This window comes from Diadema antillarum, unplaced genomic scaffold, assembly GCF_040938485.1.
Source record: "Diadema antillarum isolate AM-2024a unplaced genomic scaffold, OU_Dant_1.0 seq00001708_RagTag, whole genome shotgun sequence".
NCBI lineage: Eukaryota > Metazoa > Echinodermata > Echinoidea > Diadematoida > Diadematidae > Diadema > Diadema antillarum.
In genome coordinates this window covers 152121-169531 of record NW_027272398.1, presented here as the reverse complement: position 1 = coordinate 169531, position 17411 = coordinate 152121, and the positions used below count along the sequence as shown (strand labels likewise).

The window sequence follows — 17411 nt, the reverse complement described above, 5'->3', positions numbered from 1 at the left end:
CTTCGGTATGGGAGTCTCAAAATGACGAACGGCGCCTTCTGTGCACTGCATGTTACACCTGTTCCATAGTAGAGTTCAGTGGTCAGCACATCCATCTGACAGCAGCAAAGTGCTCATTAATGTCTAGTATGGGACAATATTAATACAGTAGAAACGGTTTGTAATACAATCGTACATTCAATGCAAAACAATGAAATGGATGCTTCGCCAAAAGTAAATTGACAGGCCATTCCAGTCACCTGGTCTATGCAGGTTCATTCTTTGCCTGAACATGAATTCCATACATCGTTATGACGGGCAAGCTTACATATAATATCACTTCAAAAATGAATGAAATGCCTGACCCAACTGAGAGAGAGAGAGAGAGAGAGGGGGGGAAAAAAAAAGAAAGGTCATTTGTGCCAACATGCTATGAGCTAGTTATAAACTGGCTTATTGTGATAGTAATACCATATGTTGCCATCTAAAGGCATATTAACCTGCTATCCATACAAAAGAAATGCACACAGGCACACAACTATTCTCCAAATGATTGGTTTCTGCCTTTAATACTTGTGTATATAGTTCATACAACTATTCTCGAAGCAGAGACAAAATGACAATCAATATATGAGCAGTCCAACTTTGAGAAGACTTGTTACCATACTTCAATAAAAGTGGGGGTATACCCTCATTTCTTAATAATCATGACAACTACAAAGTAGCATGAAATGGAGTGTATCATACAGGTTGTTTTGGGGGCTTAAGAGTTAAAAGCCCAAAGGTGCAGCTAGTTTAGTGTATACATGTCAGCAACTTAAAATGTGAGGCTTTGGCTCAGGTGAGCTAAAAAATGAACCTTTTTTTTGGTATAAAGATAAAGACTGAACACATGAGGGCCCTATCACAAAAAGTTAAAGCTGGATAGATTCGTTTTTAATAATACACCTCCAAACCAAATTTGAATAAAGTCCGGAAAGAGACATAGCCAGTATCGCCCACGCAAATGTAACAATGCAGCTGTAGCAGCGGTGGCAGCAGCTTAACACTGTTGAATAGAAACTATCCTCCGTTATATACATTGTACATCAGGAGATACAATAACAGCTCGAAGACAAACAATTATTTGTACCCCTATCATCTTATAACTCACCGCGATGGCCAACATCTTCACAAACAACCAGAAACAAAAACAAAAGGAAAGAAAGCAAACCCCCAGAATCATTAGATACCGGTATGTTCACACTGACAAATGATGTCAGTCTGTTATCTTCAAATACTTGTAAATCTTCAAAGGGAAGTTATTCAAGTCTTCTTCTCTTTTGTGAGAAAAAGAAAACATTTCCATTTGCACATCACAGTGTGTACTATCGCTGCCCTGGAGACAGAGGTACACAAAGAACAGGCGGGCATTCAACGACTGCATGTATGTTCACTTTTACTTGATTGTACACTGCACCTTGAAAATGTCCCTTTATCAAAAGGCCTGACATTTTACCGCCTGTGCACACAGCGACACTACAATACCTTCACATCATAATCTGTTCTTGTAGTCTCCACATTTGCTCCATCAAGTCACAATTTTTCACCTCCTCCTTGGGTACTCAAAAATAATGTCCTCATATTTTTCAAAAGATCCTTCCAAAAATCCTCATATTTGTTCCACTAGCTTGAACCTTCCAATCTCTTCCTCCGGTACAATGTTAACAAATGTCCTTTCCATCTCCTTGTCTGACAATGTTGGGGCTATGGACTGTCCAAAGGGAGTGGTCTTCTTGGGGTGCCACCTCTCCTTGGTGAAGCGAACCGTTCCCGCCACCTGTGCAACCAGAGTCTTGTCCCGACCTGTCCTCACCTAGGGAAAGGTATGGTGAAGTTAGTACAGCTGCAGCACTCTACTAGCACTTTTCAAAACTTTTTTTTTCAAAACTTCTTTCCACTTAACCAATCTCAACTTTTTGATGTCAACACATGCTACATTCTCTTTTGCATAAGACATTTTCCCAAATTCACTACATTCTCTTCACATTCGTCTGATTTTCAATGGCTTTATAGCAATAGAAATACACAACACATACATGTAGCATATTTCCCCAAAGGCAGAGTTGAACCATTTCTTGAATAATGAACCTTCCCACCCATCTGGTAGATAGATTTGATGACAAATTTATCAACCAAATGTTGAAAACACCCAAGTAAAAAGCAATTGCGCAGAGTGAATTTCAGAACCCACAAATGTTTTGAGCTGCTCTGCTCGAAAAATAGATAAGGTGAAAAATAAATCCAATCACTAAAAAGTAAATCATGTAAGAAAACAAAAATACCCTGAGCATTGCAAGTAAACTTCATATTCCCTTAACCATTTTTCAATAAATTAATGTTGAAGAATTTCATCAAAAGGGAGCCTCAAAAATCGGAGTTTATCATTTTTGTTTTCCAATTGATTCACTTTGATTTCTCGGGGGGGGGGGGGGATGTACAGTACCTGGATGCAACGGCAAATTAAAAATTATCATGGTGATATTAATTTTCACATGGGAGCAGTATAACTAGAATCTTTATTGAAAGGTACATTTTGTAAAATCAACATGAAATAATCATTCAGTGCACAGCAAAGATACCCATTCTCAATGCACATAAGAAAAACTGATATTCTTTCAATTTATTGAAAGAATCAATACAAAGTTTATACTCACAAATTGTCCAGGGTAGATTCTGAAGTACATCTTCTGTTTCACCAGAACTTGATTCTCGTAGGCCCAATGACCTGTGACAGGCAGAAAGCAAAGTACACAGTAAATAACCAGAAATCATTACTGTGAGAGAAGAGATTATGCCAACCTGACAATTTAGATGTCATTTCATGGTAAAAGCAACAAATAACTGAAAGTTAATGCAGTAGCATCATTGGTGACGTGCCAGGTAGATTTAAAGTGATATTTTATCTGTATCATGATACAGTATAGCCATCGAGGGGGCATTTCATCAAGCGTTTTGTCAGATATTTTGTTTGAGAAACTGTTTTAAGCTACTGAAATCCTTGCATCTGATTGGTTGAGAGCAAATTTGTTGGAAAAAAATATCAGACAAAATGCTTTAGGAAATGCGCCCAGGTCTCTGTCACTGTACCTAGCATTTGTGCACATGCAGCCACAATAAAAGCAAATCTGATAAGAAAACAGAAACATTTACAATTATGGGTTTTGATCGAATTCAATTTTACAATCTTTCAGAGTTGTGTACATTTCACAAAATATGGGATTCTGATTGAGCGAGAGGCAGAGGTAATCTCACAAGAGATATCATGCAGACAGGTAAATTCTTAAAAAATTAGTTACCCTTGTAAGTGGAAATGGGCCTTATTCTGTAATGATATGGAAATGATGGCTAACATTTCTAGTAGTATTATCCTCTTACAAGCTTGGCTTTCTAGTGGAACACTGTTTTCCATCGTTATGATTATTTACTATTTTTGTTGCCATGGCAAAGTGCATTGTTTCTGTTTATGACATCATCTGTGCATATACTTTATATTGTATTTGAAAAAAAAATGCCTTTGTCAGACGAATGTAAGACAAACTGAAAAATTGTACCACTTTGGATCATGTTCCCTTTTTGTTTTTTTGATGGTGGAATGAATAAACTATTGAATTGAATTGAATAAAATGCACCCCCTCCTAGTGTTTTTCCCATTTTTTTTCAATGAATATGAAGATTATATCTGCATCAGAATGACATACCATGAAGAAATTTCAAGTTAAAATCCACTATTCAATAATGAACATCCCTATCTTTATGCATCTTGGAAGAGTTAGAACTGATAGAGAAACCATTAAGCTCAAACCTGCTACTCAAGAAATGACCGTATCTTACGCATCTTGAAGGACTTTGAACAGACAGAGGGTTCAAGCGACATATCGCATGATACTTTAACTTACAAACAACATACTTGACGCAAGTAATGGCTGCAGCATAGTGTGTAAATACAGTACGCGCAATAAGAAACGCCTCCGTCAATTTCGTTTTCCAACGAAAGTTCGTTATCGATCCAGTAGCAACGAAATCTGGACGAAATTTGGACGAACTTTCGTTATCGATCCAGTAGCAACGATTCTGACGCTTTGTGGACGCTTTGTGGACGCATTTCACGCACGACCGCCCGCTCAATTCCGTTCGGCAAATGCGTTGCTCGTTCGGAAAATGCGTGTTCGGAGCTCGGCAGTTTCGTCCAAATTTCGTTAGAAGCGTCCGTGATCCAAGGCGCACATGGAATACACACGTGTGTGTAGTACAGTGGCCACATCCACTAGCCAGCCGGCAAGAATCACACTGCAAGACTCAGCAAGTAGCACAGCGGTCGGAATGAGAACTGTAGACAGGCGTGGAATTCACCTGATACACATGATAATATTAAAATGGTAACATGTATACATATATCGATGCCGTTTTCATTGAAGCAATTTGTAAAAGTTTTAGTTTCCCTTACCCTAACTGTAAGTACGGTACCGTTATCACTGCATTTAGTAAGTCACCTGATACATCACATTTCATGCTGCTGGCTGCATGTAACCGTATTAACCAGGGAAAGTGCACGTGGTGGGAAAGGCGAGTGCGCCGTGTGTGCGTCGCCATTGCTATGGCATGACTCGCTCGCCTGAACCACGTTCTGTGGGCTGAACCAGGCAGGTGAGACTGGCTGAACGAAACAGAGATATGTACGATGTACTAGTACGAGTAGTTCACGTGGTGTTTTGTTTTGTTTTTTTTGTTTTTGTGTTTTTTTTACAAGCAGAAAATAAACAACTGTTGATCATGAAATAGACTAAATTACCAATCAGAGATCATTCGGGTTCATAGTATTTAAGAGAAATCACGCAATTTTGGCGAGCGGGAACCCACAGGAACCTTATCGTAGAATGCCGACCAAAAAGAAAATGGTTTCACTAAAATTGCGCGTACGTAAAATCCATTTGAGTATTAGAAAGAAAATTAACCCCCCAAAAGAGGAAAAAAGAAATTAGAAGGATTTGTTCGCCGTTATTTGGTCATTAAATATATTTTCTTTCTTCAGCAATTGCGCGTTAGGCCAAGTAAAAAAAGAAACCAGTTTCTCGTCCTCGCGCGCATCGACTTTGGCCGCCGCATCGATTTTTTTACTATTTACTATTTTCAAAATGGCGCTGAAAATACCAAGAAATTCATAATTCTCGTCCCAGCCCGCTCCCCGCCCGCATCGATTTTCAGTTGCCGCATCGACTTTTTTGATATTTACTATTTTTTCGGCCGCCGAAAAAAAAATCAACAATTTATTCACCTACCAATCGTGATTTCTAATTACGCCTTGCGTCCTCTACTTAGCTGTAGTACAGCTGTAGCTTCTGTAGTGCGTATGTAATACACTGTAACGCATGCATTTCACACTGCGAGCTCGGCATGCGCAAGAAGGAATGACACACAAAGCAGTTGAACTGTAGTTGGATGGGCGGGCGGCGGCCCTGGGGGGTGTTTCATAAAGCTGCTCGTAAAGTTACGAACAACTTACGAGCGACTGGTGATCAGTTCTTGTGCTGAATTATGGAAATTCTGATAAGTATAGCACAACAGAACTGATCACCAGTCGCTCGTAAGTTGTTCGTAACTTTACGAACAGCTTTATGAAACAGGGCCCTGGGCTGTGATGTACAGCGCACTCGGTACGTCGTGATGTAGACAGGACGTTGAGCACCTTCTGTACATTTCTCTCGTGCTGTTGCCCGCTTCATGTGCTGCTAGATTGATTGCGCAATGTAACCACAAACCCCGTTATTACGAGATCCGTGGGACCGGCGATATTACCTCGTTATAACCGGTACCTCGTTATAACCATACTCATTAAAAACAAAGAAAAACATGAGCATGACGTCATATATCCATCCATGAAACTTAAACATATCCTTTGCGTTGTTGTTACACAATTATTGAGCGTTATTATTGAGAGAATAAAGGGAGATTATTTGTGAATTAGACGAAGAAATAGAGGTTGAAATGATAAGTTAATTCTTTATTGTAATTCTTGTTTTTTAAGCTTTTCCTAAACACAAGCGCAAATATGGGGGCAAATATATACTGTAGAGTAACATACAGGCCTTGTTTACCTAACTTGCTAGGTATTTTTACGCTGTTGGTGCCCAGCGGGAATCGGCGATGATTTCATGAATCATTTCGGCTGTAATCTTGTACACATGTACAATGTATGATCGTTAAGCCCAAATGGATTAAAAATGCGTTCTTTATTTTCTTCCGAAAATCTCTTCGCGTTTTGTTTGACCGTTCTTGAAAATATGTGACAGGATTGAATGTGGGAGGTTGTCATCCTGTTTACGCAAATATGTACCAGATCTATTCAAACTAATAAATGCGTTTGTTTCTTTTTCTGATTTAGGTTAACATGCGTCATTCAACTTTTTTAACGCTACTGTCACCTGGCGAGATCGCAATGATTTCAGAGTAACATACGTGCGTTGTTTACCGCTAACTTGCGAGGTATTTTACGCTGTTGGTGCCCAGCGGGAATTCGATAATTTCATGAATCATTTGGCTGTAATTTTATACAATGTATGATCGTTGCGCTCGAAGGGATTAAAAATGCGTTCTTTATTTTCTTCCGAAAATCTCTTCGCGTTTTGTACATCCGTTCTCGAACTGTTGAATGCGTTTGTTTCTATTTCCGAGCACCGATTAAGTAGGTTAACATGCGTTATTCAACAATTTTTACGCTACTGTCACCCGGCGAGATCGCGATGATTTCATTCATTATTTCGGCTTTAATGATACACACTCATATTTAAATTATCATTCGTTAAATGATAATGAACACATCCAGATCTATTCAAACTAATACATGCGTTTGTTTCTTTTTCCGAGCACCGATGAAGTAGGTCAACATGCGTTATTCAACTATTTTTACTCTACTGTCACCTGGCAGGATCGCGATGATTTCACTAATTATTTCTGCTTTGATCATACACACTCATATTGAAATCATCATTTGTTAAATGATAATGAACAAATCCAGATCTGTTAAAACTAATAAATGCGTTTGCTTCTTTTTCTGAACACCGATTAAAGTATAGGTTAAAATGCGTTACTCAACTATTTTAACGCTACTGTCACCCGGCGGGATCGGGGCGATGATTTTATTATTTCGGCTTTAATCATCCAAACTCATATTTGCTCAAAACCAGCAAAAGAACTGGAAGTCGGAACTAAAATTGGAAAGAATATAATGATGAGTTGCACACGCATTCCAATTGTCCATTTTTGGTCAAATTTTATTGTCGCTACATGAAAAGTTTTTGAATGCGTTATCTATTTTTTTCTAGTTGCGCTGTGGTCTGACCTCATATCACGCACGCGTTTCTCGCGAAAAAGAAAATCGAATGATTATGTTTAATAATTAGTAGGAACATCGGAAGGTGTTCCTGCTTATCGCGTGATTAAGAAGAAAACATGGAAGAAACGGTTCTCTGCAAAACGGGAAAAGACGTGGATAGCGAGATTTCGGTTTCCAATGTTTCATTTGTCGCGTGTTTGAAAGCGGCAATTTGGTCAAGAAATGGAACCTCGTTATATCCGATCAAATTGCTTATGTTTTTCTTTATCATGATTTACCGAAATTGTCCTCGTTATAACCGGAATCTCGTTATAACCGAACACGTTATAACCGATTCGTTCTGCCATTACACGCAAAGGAAAACGGGACCGACGCGATCACCTCGTTATAAGCAGTTCCTCGTTATAACCGAACTCGTTATAACGGGGTTTCCCTGTAGTAGAGGAGACCAACCAGCCAGCATAGCATGCGTTCTGGAGCTGGAAAAAATCGTGGAGTGATGGAGAGAACCGATCTCAAGCGCTCATGTGCACAACGAACGGCTTTAGTATTCAACTGGTTCGTATTCTGTCTTTCAGTAAAAAGGAAATCAGGTGGTTGTTTCACAGGGTTGACAATTGGCAGTACTGTCTGCGGCATTTTAAATCCTTGAGCGAATAAGTTTTCATATGAGAAAAGATCTAACTCAGTGAGTTTGTGTTGTGTTGAAAGGCAAAAATAATGCTATGGCTATGCATTTCCAGAGATAATGGTTGGATTCATAGGTTCAACAAGAGTGATGTATAAATGTGTATACAGTATGTTAAAAAAACGTGTTTTTTTTTTTCATACCCTTGATATGACTGAATGAATACAGTCACAGTGTAGTTAAATTGGTATACTTGTCATGCATAAACAGCAATATACGCAGATTTGGTATTAAATTGTGCATCACTCAAAATAACGTGGGTTTATATCACACATAAACACATATTACTTTCATTTTGACAATCCTCGAAAAAATAGTAAGATATCAAATAGTAAGGACCTCCCTCATCGCCTTGCTCAAAAAACCCGGACGAGAAACTACTTTCTTTTTTTACTTGGCCTTACATTGCCCGTTTTTTTATTGAATCAGAAAAGCAAAAAAAAATATTTCAAACAAGACAATAAGTTTAATTCTTAGTTTCATATCGTTTATTTCTTTATTGGACAGAGATAATTCAGACGGTACGTGGAATTTTCAAAGCGACTAATTCTGACTGATTCTTAGTTTGACTAAGCTCTTTCTTTCTTTCTTTCTTTCTTTCTTTCTTTTTTTTTTTTGGGGGGGGGGGGTGAGGGTCATGTTCGTTGTACCCATGCACCCATAAGGTTCGTTAGTACGAAAATGAAACGCTCAGATACACGCGACTTCCCTACACGAAATATAGATGTTCGTAAATGTGATAGTCAAATTATATTATGATTCATAATCCGAAAATGCACGAATGTTTGTGATTGGGTAGGTGCGTTATTGTCGGATAAGCAAACCTTCGTAGTACTGTAGTATCGAGCCTTTTGTATTCACGGATAAACGAACTTCTGGAATAATGAATTCTATATTAGAGCAAGACAATAAGTTTAATTCTTATATACTTGTAGTATGACATCGTTTATTTCCTAGTTGTGAAGCGGGAAGCGAGAGATAATTCTGAAAAGAAGTATAATATACAGACGGAACGTGAAATATTCAAAGCAGCTAAATGAGATTAAATCTTAAGTTGTTTATTTGTTTGTTAGCTTTCTTGTTTGTTGTTATGCTCAAGTGTTGGTGTAATACCTTTTTTTTTTTTTTTTTTTTTTTTTTTTTTTTTTTTAGGGGGGAGGCATTTTGTAGTACCCACGTAAAGTTCGCTGATGCGAAACTGATAAAATGTTCCGTAACACGCAAATTCCCTACACCTTGCAGACGTTCGTACCTAGTGTGAAAATAAAATCTATTACTTTTTTTTTTTGTCATTGTTCGATTAGCAAACCTTCGGAGTGTCAATCCTTTCGTTTTCGGGTAAACGAACTTCCTTTACTCACAACACCACTTTCAGAGTAACAAACTAGTCATTATTTTATTCGGGCATTGGGAATAGTTCAGGAAAGAAATATAGAAGGGAGGAAAATCATTAAGGCAAGAATTACGTTGGATTCTTATAGTTTGAAATAATTTATTCATTTCCTTGGTGTTCATTATTCCTAAAAAGAAAACGGGTGCGCTATTCCGATGGTTACGGCGTTATTTCGAATCCGAAACACGCATATTCCTTGTGCCTATCCATGTTTGTTGATTCGAAAATGTAATCATGCTGCGGGTAATTGCTATAGGGCCATATATTGTTTTATTTCTGTCTTTTGTTATATTATTATTATTATTATTATTATTATTATCATTATTATCGTCTTTCACTATTATTAACCAATAATTTGATTAACGAGCATTTTGTGGGCTGTTTTTTTTTTTTTGGGGGGGGGGGGCATTGTCCGATTAGCAAACTTTCGGAGTGTCAATCCTTTCGTTTTCGGATGAACGAACTTCCTTACCTCAGAAGAAGAAATCAGAGTAACAAACTAGTCATTATTTTATTCGGGCATTGGGAATACTAGTAGTTCAGGAAAGAAATATAGAAGGGAGGAATCCCAAACACGCATATTCCGTGTGCCTACTCATGTTTGTTGATAGCTGCGGCTAAGGGCCTATAATATTGGAGGTCGTTTCTCATACCTCTCGTTTGGTATACGATTTCTTTCGTTTCATATCACTTAATTTGTTCCCTTTATATTCTGAAATATTTAAAGGTAATTCTTTCAATTGCCTCGCACTGTGTACATATGCATTTTAGTCACGGCGATTTCCCGCTTTGCTGCAGTATTTCGAAGGGTGTTTGATCCCAGCCGCTTCGGTGTGCTCTGTGGTAATGTTTATGTAGTTGTCGGGGAGGTTGTTGATACTTTGTTTGTTGTCATTTATTTTCGTACAGGCAGGGGCGGATCCAGGAATTCTGTAATATTTCTGATGCCACTTCCGGGTTTCACTTCTTTTTTTTTTTTTCTTTTCTTTTAACGATAAATAAAGGGGGCGTGCGCCTCATGCGCCCCCTCTGGATCTGCCACTGCTACGTGTTTATCTCGAGTGATGGTGATCGTTTTTCTAAATGTTTATAAGAAAAGGACAAAATTATCGGAGTGATGCCTGATGATGGTGATGATAATCAACGATGCTGATGTAAAAGACGGCTTGCTGTGGATGCTGAGCGTACGTGCCCTTCGTTTATTTAAATGAGTTTTCCCTCTTTTACTCTTCTTTCCCCTCCCAAGAATGATAAAAAAGAAAATACCTACACCTCACAACAAAAGGAACCACGTGTGAACAACCATCATCAAGTTCAACCTAAATGTTCATTATTAGCAAAGAATAAGGGGGAAACACAAGTGACGGAAAATAATAGAAGCGACGAGATTGTCTTCTTGTACAATGCGGTCTCTTGGGATTGGAAAAACCCCACCCTCTCCCTTTGTGGAAATTTCCACAAAACCAGGTGCGTGCCAGACCCCAGGTGCCAGACGAAAGAATGCGCGCACTGGTCTAATATCGATCGAAGAACTCGCTGGTGAGTTGAGTTAAAGGAATCATTGCAAAGATGTTCTGATTCTTTCGCCTTTCTTTAGGCGCATACATCGAACCGTCGATTATTGTGTACTTGATCTAAGTACAATGCATTTATATGTTCCCGAACTGTTAAAAGGAATTGATTAATCACTCAAAAATGCAATCACAGAAATATATGAAATGTCTCATATGCCTAGACAAATTCACTGCGATGTCCTATGTGATGCAGCCACCACCCGATTAAACAGCAAAATCATGACAATTAATTTCACGCTCATCAAAACTGCCTATTACTTTTCATTATATGAATTTTGGTTATCAACACTCGTTCGTGGATATGTTTGTTTGCATGTTTTGTGTGTATTATTCCTCGATCCTGAAAGACGTAATAATCATTCGCATCGAACGTAAACTGTTTACCGTAACTAAGCCTATGGCGCATTCGATCCATTAAACTTGCAGTAGCACATGGTGCATTCCTTTGAACCACGTGTTTCCCATATCGGCACATCCATCCAAACACATTAGCGATCATCGTTATGGCGAACTTTCCGATTACAGTCAGGGGAGAAGAAATCGTAATACTGTACATGTACTTACGAAAGTGATTATGCTTAAGATCAAATAAAATGAAGAAGCTTGAAAACAACTTGGCAACACTCAATCAAGTTTTGCATTCTGTCACACAAATGCTCTCTTGAGAAAATGAAAGCATTCCCCCTCCCATGCTAGATAATGAAGTTTTCATTACTACAGCCCAGCAAGTTTTGGGAGTGTACATGAATGTTTTTAGGATAGAGTCAAAAGGGACCTAAGCTTTCGATCATAGCAGAATCTTCGTCAGAAGCAAAATGGCAAATAGGCAGAAAAAGCAACCACATACATGTAAAGCGACTTCACACAACAAGAACAGTCAGGAACAGGCAAGGGACACGAAACAAAGAAAACAAAAGGAGAGGGTAGGATGTCATGGGCAAGGAGCCCAACAGGTAAAGGGAGGGGGATTAGAGCAGGAGGATGGACAGACAAAAGGCAGGGGAAGGTTAGTAATAGTCGTGAGGGCCAGGGGGCAACCATTGAAGGAAAAGGATGAATATGGAGGCAACATCAAACAAGATAAGGAACAACAGAGAGATAAAGAAAGGTAAAGAGTGAAATAGCAACAGCAAAGGGGGGGGGGGGGGTGAGCAAACAGCAAGCCCTAGAAAGGATCTGCACAAGTACCAAGAGGAGGCAACGAAATGAAAGTGAGAGTCAATCAACAAATGCAATTAACCATATCAAAGTATGGTAATAATAATACAGCAATAATGATGATATTGACAAAACAAACTAGAATAATAATCATTAAAGCACATAAAAAAAGGGGGACACAAAGTCCATGGGAGAGAAAACGTATACTTGCAAAGCAAGTATCAATAGGCAAATTAAATACGTTTCACAGAGCTGGTTCATATGAAATCACCTTTGATTTATGATTTTACAAACAAGAATTTTCATCGCTTACCTATTTCTTTTATTACTTTAGTAATGTCATGATATTTCATGATGGTATGTGTTCTGTCTTTACATGGCAAGATAGGGTTTTTCTTTTCCATCCAGGGTCAAAGAAGAAAGTGATAGAAAGATAATTGAAAGGATAGAATGAAACACCTACTCAGCAGGCTCTTGATATAACACAAAAGCAATTCATCAGAAATGCAGTACAGTTCTAAATAATTTATCAGTGGAAAAATGAGCAAAGAAAATGGGATTTCGAGTTAAAAAGGAGTAGGAACATGAGGATCAGGCGTGATCCTCTTATCTACGAGGTACATCGACCACCTATCTCATCGCAATTGACAGACTTGGGCTTGATGTGCAAACATATTGTCTAACTTCTGGTTGAGTTTCTTCAGAGACATAAATTTTTGTAGCAGTAAACCAGAGTGAAAAAGGCAAAAGGATACAATTAAATGAAAAAATAAAATGCAGGTCTCTAGACCACTCCAGTGCACGATCGAGCCAGCCAACACTAAAACCGCCCCCAGGGCCAGGCCATGTCGTCAGTGTCACTCTCGTCTTACAGGCCTACATTGTACATGTGTAGGCTACTCGTTTCGTACTCGTCATCGCCAACGTCATGATGGTCGGTCACACGAAATAAATTGCATCATCAAAAGAGCTCGTATATCAACACCACTAGATAGTAGAATCATTATTATTATCACTATCATTCCAGTCAATCTCATCCACCGCGAAACCCTCAAAATCCCTCTCAAAACAAACCTGTAAACGATTCAGACATCGCAGACCTAGCTACACATCTGGCACACAAAAATGAAATGGAGGTGGAAAACTACGATGAATACACAAAAACTATCGACGATGGCATTTTACCGTAGCAGAAAATACACAGAGTATCTTGCACCGGAAAAAAAAATGGATGTGGAAAACTACGATGAGGAAAACTAGGTGAAAACCCGATGCGTGAAGACGAACGATGAAGACACTTTACGGTAAAAATACTTACACGGAAACAAACGAGTGGGTACGATGTCCTCGCACACACGAAGATAATCGACAAATCGTTCAATCGAAAAACTCAACAAACACTCGAACAAAAACTCACCCCAAATTGTTGCAAACAGGGTAATCACTTAATAAAAATGAGAAAACTAAACTCTCAGAAGTATGATTGTACTCTGAAAAGAAAGGGATACAATGATACGAAAGCAAAAGAGAGAAAATGAGAGAAATGGACGGGAAACCTAGACAACTTCAACGAAGGGAGAGCTAGCGATTCGAGCTAACTTTGTATTCACTGTAGCTGTGTGTGTGATGTGTACAGAGGGTTGAAAGCGTTGAAAGGGTTGAAAGCGTAGAAAGCGTAGAAAGCGTTGAAAGCGTCCACAGCTTCGGAAAAGCGTTCGGGGATTTCGTTGAATTCGTTGAATTCGTCCAAAATCCGTCCATGAAGTCTGGACGCAAAAAGCGTTGAAAACGTCCCCGACGAAATCAACAACGAAAAAAGCGTTGGGACGAAATTTGGACGCACTTTCGTCGGGCGTTTTCTATTGCGCGTACTGTAAGCACTGCTTTTTCACAAACATTGGTAATTTGTTCTTTACATTAGGTGATTGGTAGATGCCTCGCATATACATCCTTCACAATAAATGGAATTCATTCGTACTTTCATGACTCAGTAAATTTTCTGTTCGACAGAGACCCCACGACATTTGCTCCTGCAACAATTGCTCCCATGAAATATCTGCACGCTAAGCCAAACATAAATTCTACCAACAAACATAACCCTAACCCTAATCCTAATCCTAACATCAAGCTAAACCTAAAACCCTTAGATCACAACCCTAACCCTAAAACCCTCACTCCATGTCCTTGGACAAAATAAGACCGGAGCACCTACCACAGGAGCAAATGTCATGTTACTGTCGTTAGAAATGACACCATCATCATCATCCTCTAATGATGGGATTTGGAAAAACTCGCATGTGAGTGCTTCTAATATTGCACCTTCAGAAAAGTGACTGTGGATAGCTGCTGCAGTCATGATGACATTATCATCATCTCTGGAACCACAACTTTTTCTCTTCTGTGTCTGAAAATGAAAGAGGGTCAGATGCTCACCATCTTGTTTTTTAGGTCCAAGTCTCTTCCCTGGGCTCTTCCCGCCAGTATTTCTTTTTGAGCTGCTTGCCTTCTTTGATGCCCATCGGATGCAGCTGTTGACTGTTAGGACACATGGATTCAAGTATCTTGACGAATCTGAAGATTTAAGACACCATACTGGATTATAAAAAGTACTATGTATGACTCAATATATAAAAAAGTGTCACTATAATGTCCTATTTTCAAGAAATGTAATGGCTCTGATCCCAATGAACCATCCCCAAATCTGAATATAATGAAGTTTATTTTCTCATAGCAAATGCTTAATCCTCAACTCCGACAATCACTAGCTGGTAATCTTACATGAAGTTTGACAGTGTTATAAAGTCCCCCTATTCCCAATAGTCAACTCTGACCTGTGATGAGCAGTAATCACAAACAGCCTGTCTACCTTGCCTTGCCTTTTTTTGAACTGGACAAGAAACCACCCACCAATAAGTGGGCTGATGATAGAGATTAGTCAGAAGAGGATAGACCTGGAAGCCTGACTGCTGCTACACAGCAATCTTCCAGTATCTTTTATCTTTTTATTGATTTCAAAATTCACTGAGCATCGCTCAATATCACTGTCGAAGTGCTGTATGAAAGCATTTCTCGTCTCATCATCACAGCGTCAATACAATAGTGCAGTTGTACACTGTACCTTGTTCGACACAATGGCTGGAAACTACTCAAAATCTTGGCTTTCAAGCAATTAAGACAATTGTCCCACACACATTATTGTGTAAGAAAATAAGGATGAGCTGACATCACTTTGCTGATGAAGTATTAAAAGCACTCGGAATTAAAAGACTTTAAATGATTCGGTCAAGAGGAATCTGTGAGAATGACAACTGCACTGCACTGCTCCGTTCGACGGATTTGAAACCTTTGCGCATGCGCTAACCAGAGTGCAATGTATGTAGCCCTTTCACAAGGCCTTCTTGCTGTATTGCGTTGCTTTCTGCGCGAATGAAGAAGCGATATCCCAGCAGAGCGCGACAGTGTGAGAGCGAAAGGGCCTTGTCCAAAGGCAAAAAACATTGTGCCGTTCATACATATTCATATCGCCAATGCGCTATGTTTGTGTGTTCGCAAAGGTTGTTCTGTTGTTTCGAAAAATGAAGGGAGGAACAGGGAGAACAGAGATAGACTCATAGAAAAACGTCTTTTCAAGACCGTAGGATCAGTTTCAAAGTGTGCAAGTAAACGGCAAGTATGAATTAGATAGTAAGAGACTTAACTTAAACTTAACTTAAAATTTATGTGGTTATGTAGGCCCTAAATTAAAAAGTAAATTAACCTTTTGCTGGTAAAATACCTTACTTATACTAATCAATGGAGTCGCTAAAATTTGGGTTTGTCTTCCAACGTTCAGTGACAGCACTCTTTCAACTCGGGGCGCTCCCACAGTATGAATATTAACTGTGTACAAGGAGCGCCCGGTGCCCCGGGCCTGGGTTAGAGAGCGTGTAACTGCGACCAGCCCCAACGTGCAGCGTTGGGGCTGCGCAGTTTTCGCATTAAGATTTTAATGTTGTGCAAAACGGGTGCCATTCCGGCGCTATATTTCCTTAATTTTTCAACAAAAACTACTAGGAATACTTACATGGGTCGATTAAACCTAAATGATTCACATCGGCGACAGTTTGATGCATTTCATTGCTTATGATGCAGAAAATGCTGTCTTATAAGGCAAATATCTTCAGCTCACCGATGCTCACTAAAACTCACAATCACTTGCACATGCGCACAGCATGCATTCAGTGCAGTGCATTGACAGCTGTATTGCTCGCTACATGATGCATATTCACCGTGCGATGATGCATTATTCATATCCTTGAGCGTCCGTAACGTTGACATCATTGTTCACGCATGCGTAAATGCCTACTAATGGATATACATGTTCAAAATAGCAGCAAAGCTCTCCACTAGGGCAGGCCGCTTACTCCTAAAAAATGTGGAAAATTATGTAGTTTCCAGATAAATTGGTGAGAAGAACCAAGGCAATGGGGTAGTGTATATTTCATTTTATATTGTCACTGTGTTTATGATGGAAATTTAGCCATAGTTTCTTTGTGAAGTTGCCGTATATGTGCAGAGTGAGAGACTCCAACCCCAGGCACCTTCTGATCTGGAGATTCTCCCGCCCGAAACCCCTAGCAAACGGGAGACTCCAAGCTGATGTGTGCAAAGCACGAAGTTCCTAGGGTTCTAGATGGTCTTTGGTGATATCTAAGGCTTATTTTTTCAACATCTGATAGCAATAAGTGAGAAATCCTTTCCACCGGGAGACACAGAGCCAGGGCGGGAGAAATCAAATCTCAAACGGGAGAACGGGAGATTTTGCGAAAATGGGCTTTCGGCGGGAGATCTCCCGTCGAAAACGGGAGAGTTGGAGTCTCTGTATGTGGCAATAGGGAGTTGTTCGTGATTCTCACTTTAACGAAACTGCGAAGTAGCCGCCAGGACCCCGGCGCAGAGCGGCGGGTCTCCGGGGGGCTCGAGAGCGCGTGTAGACTCTATTCATTTATCATTTCCGACACATAAATTGATGTGTGGGACTATCGCTGCAAGAAAAGAGCTTGGTACCGGTTTCTAACATTGTCACAGAAATTGCCGAATGTCCATCTAATTTTCCAGTTGGTTGTGTCAAAGTTTGCAACAGTACTTACATATTGCTGGTCCCTTAAGAGAAGGAAGAAACGAGGATAAACTGGGTGAAATCATCGTCAACTTTTGGTAAACTGCCTTCTGATAGCTGCACTCACTCGTTATCGTGCACTCGTACCA

At 39.5% G+C, this 17411-nt stretch overlaps 1 protein-coding gene across 1 annotated transcript; it reads right to left on the bottom strand.

Moving 5' to 3' along the window:
- Window positions 1–1405: 1405 nt before the first annotated feature.
- LOC139711824 (large ribosomal subunit protein bL27m-like) lies at window positions 1406–17392 on the bottom strand. Its single transcript, XM_071623674.1, has 4 exons — window positions 17294–17392; window positions 14598–14735; window positions 2676–2746; window positions 1406–1834 (listed from the first exon to the last, which is right to left on the bottom strand). The coding sequence occupies exons 1-4, from the start codon at window positions 17346–17348 to the stop codon at window positions 1631–1633; spliced, it is 468 nt and encodes a 155-aa protein (XP_071479775.1). The 5' UTR covers window positions 17349–17392; the 3' UTR covers window positions 1406–1630.
- Between the last annotated feature and the right edge of the window lie 19 nt (window positions 17393–17411).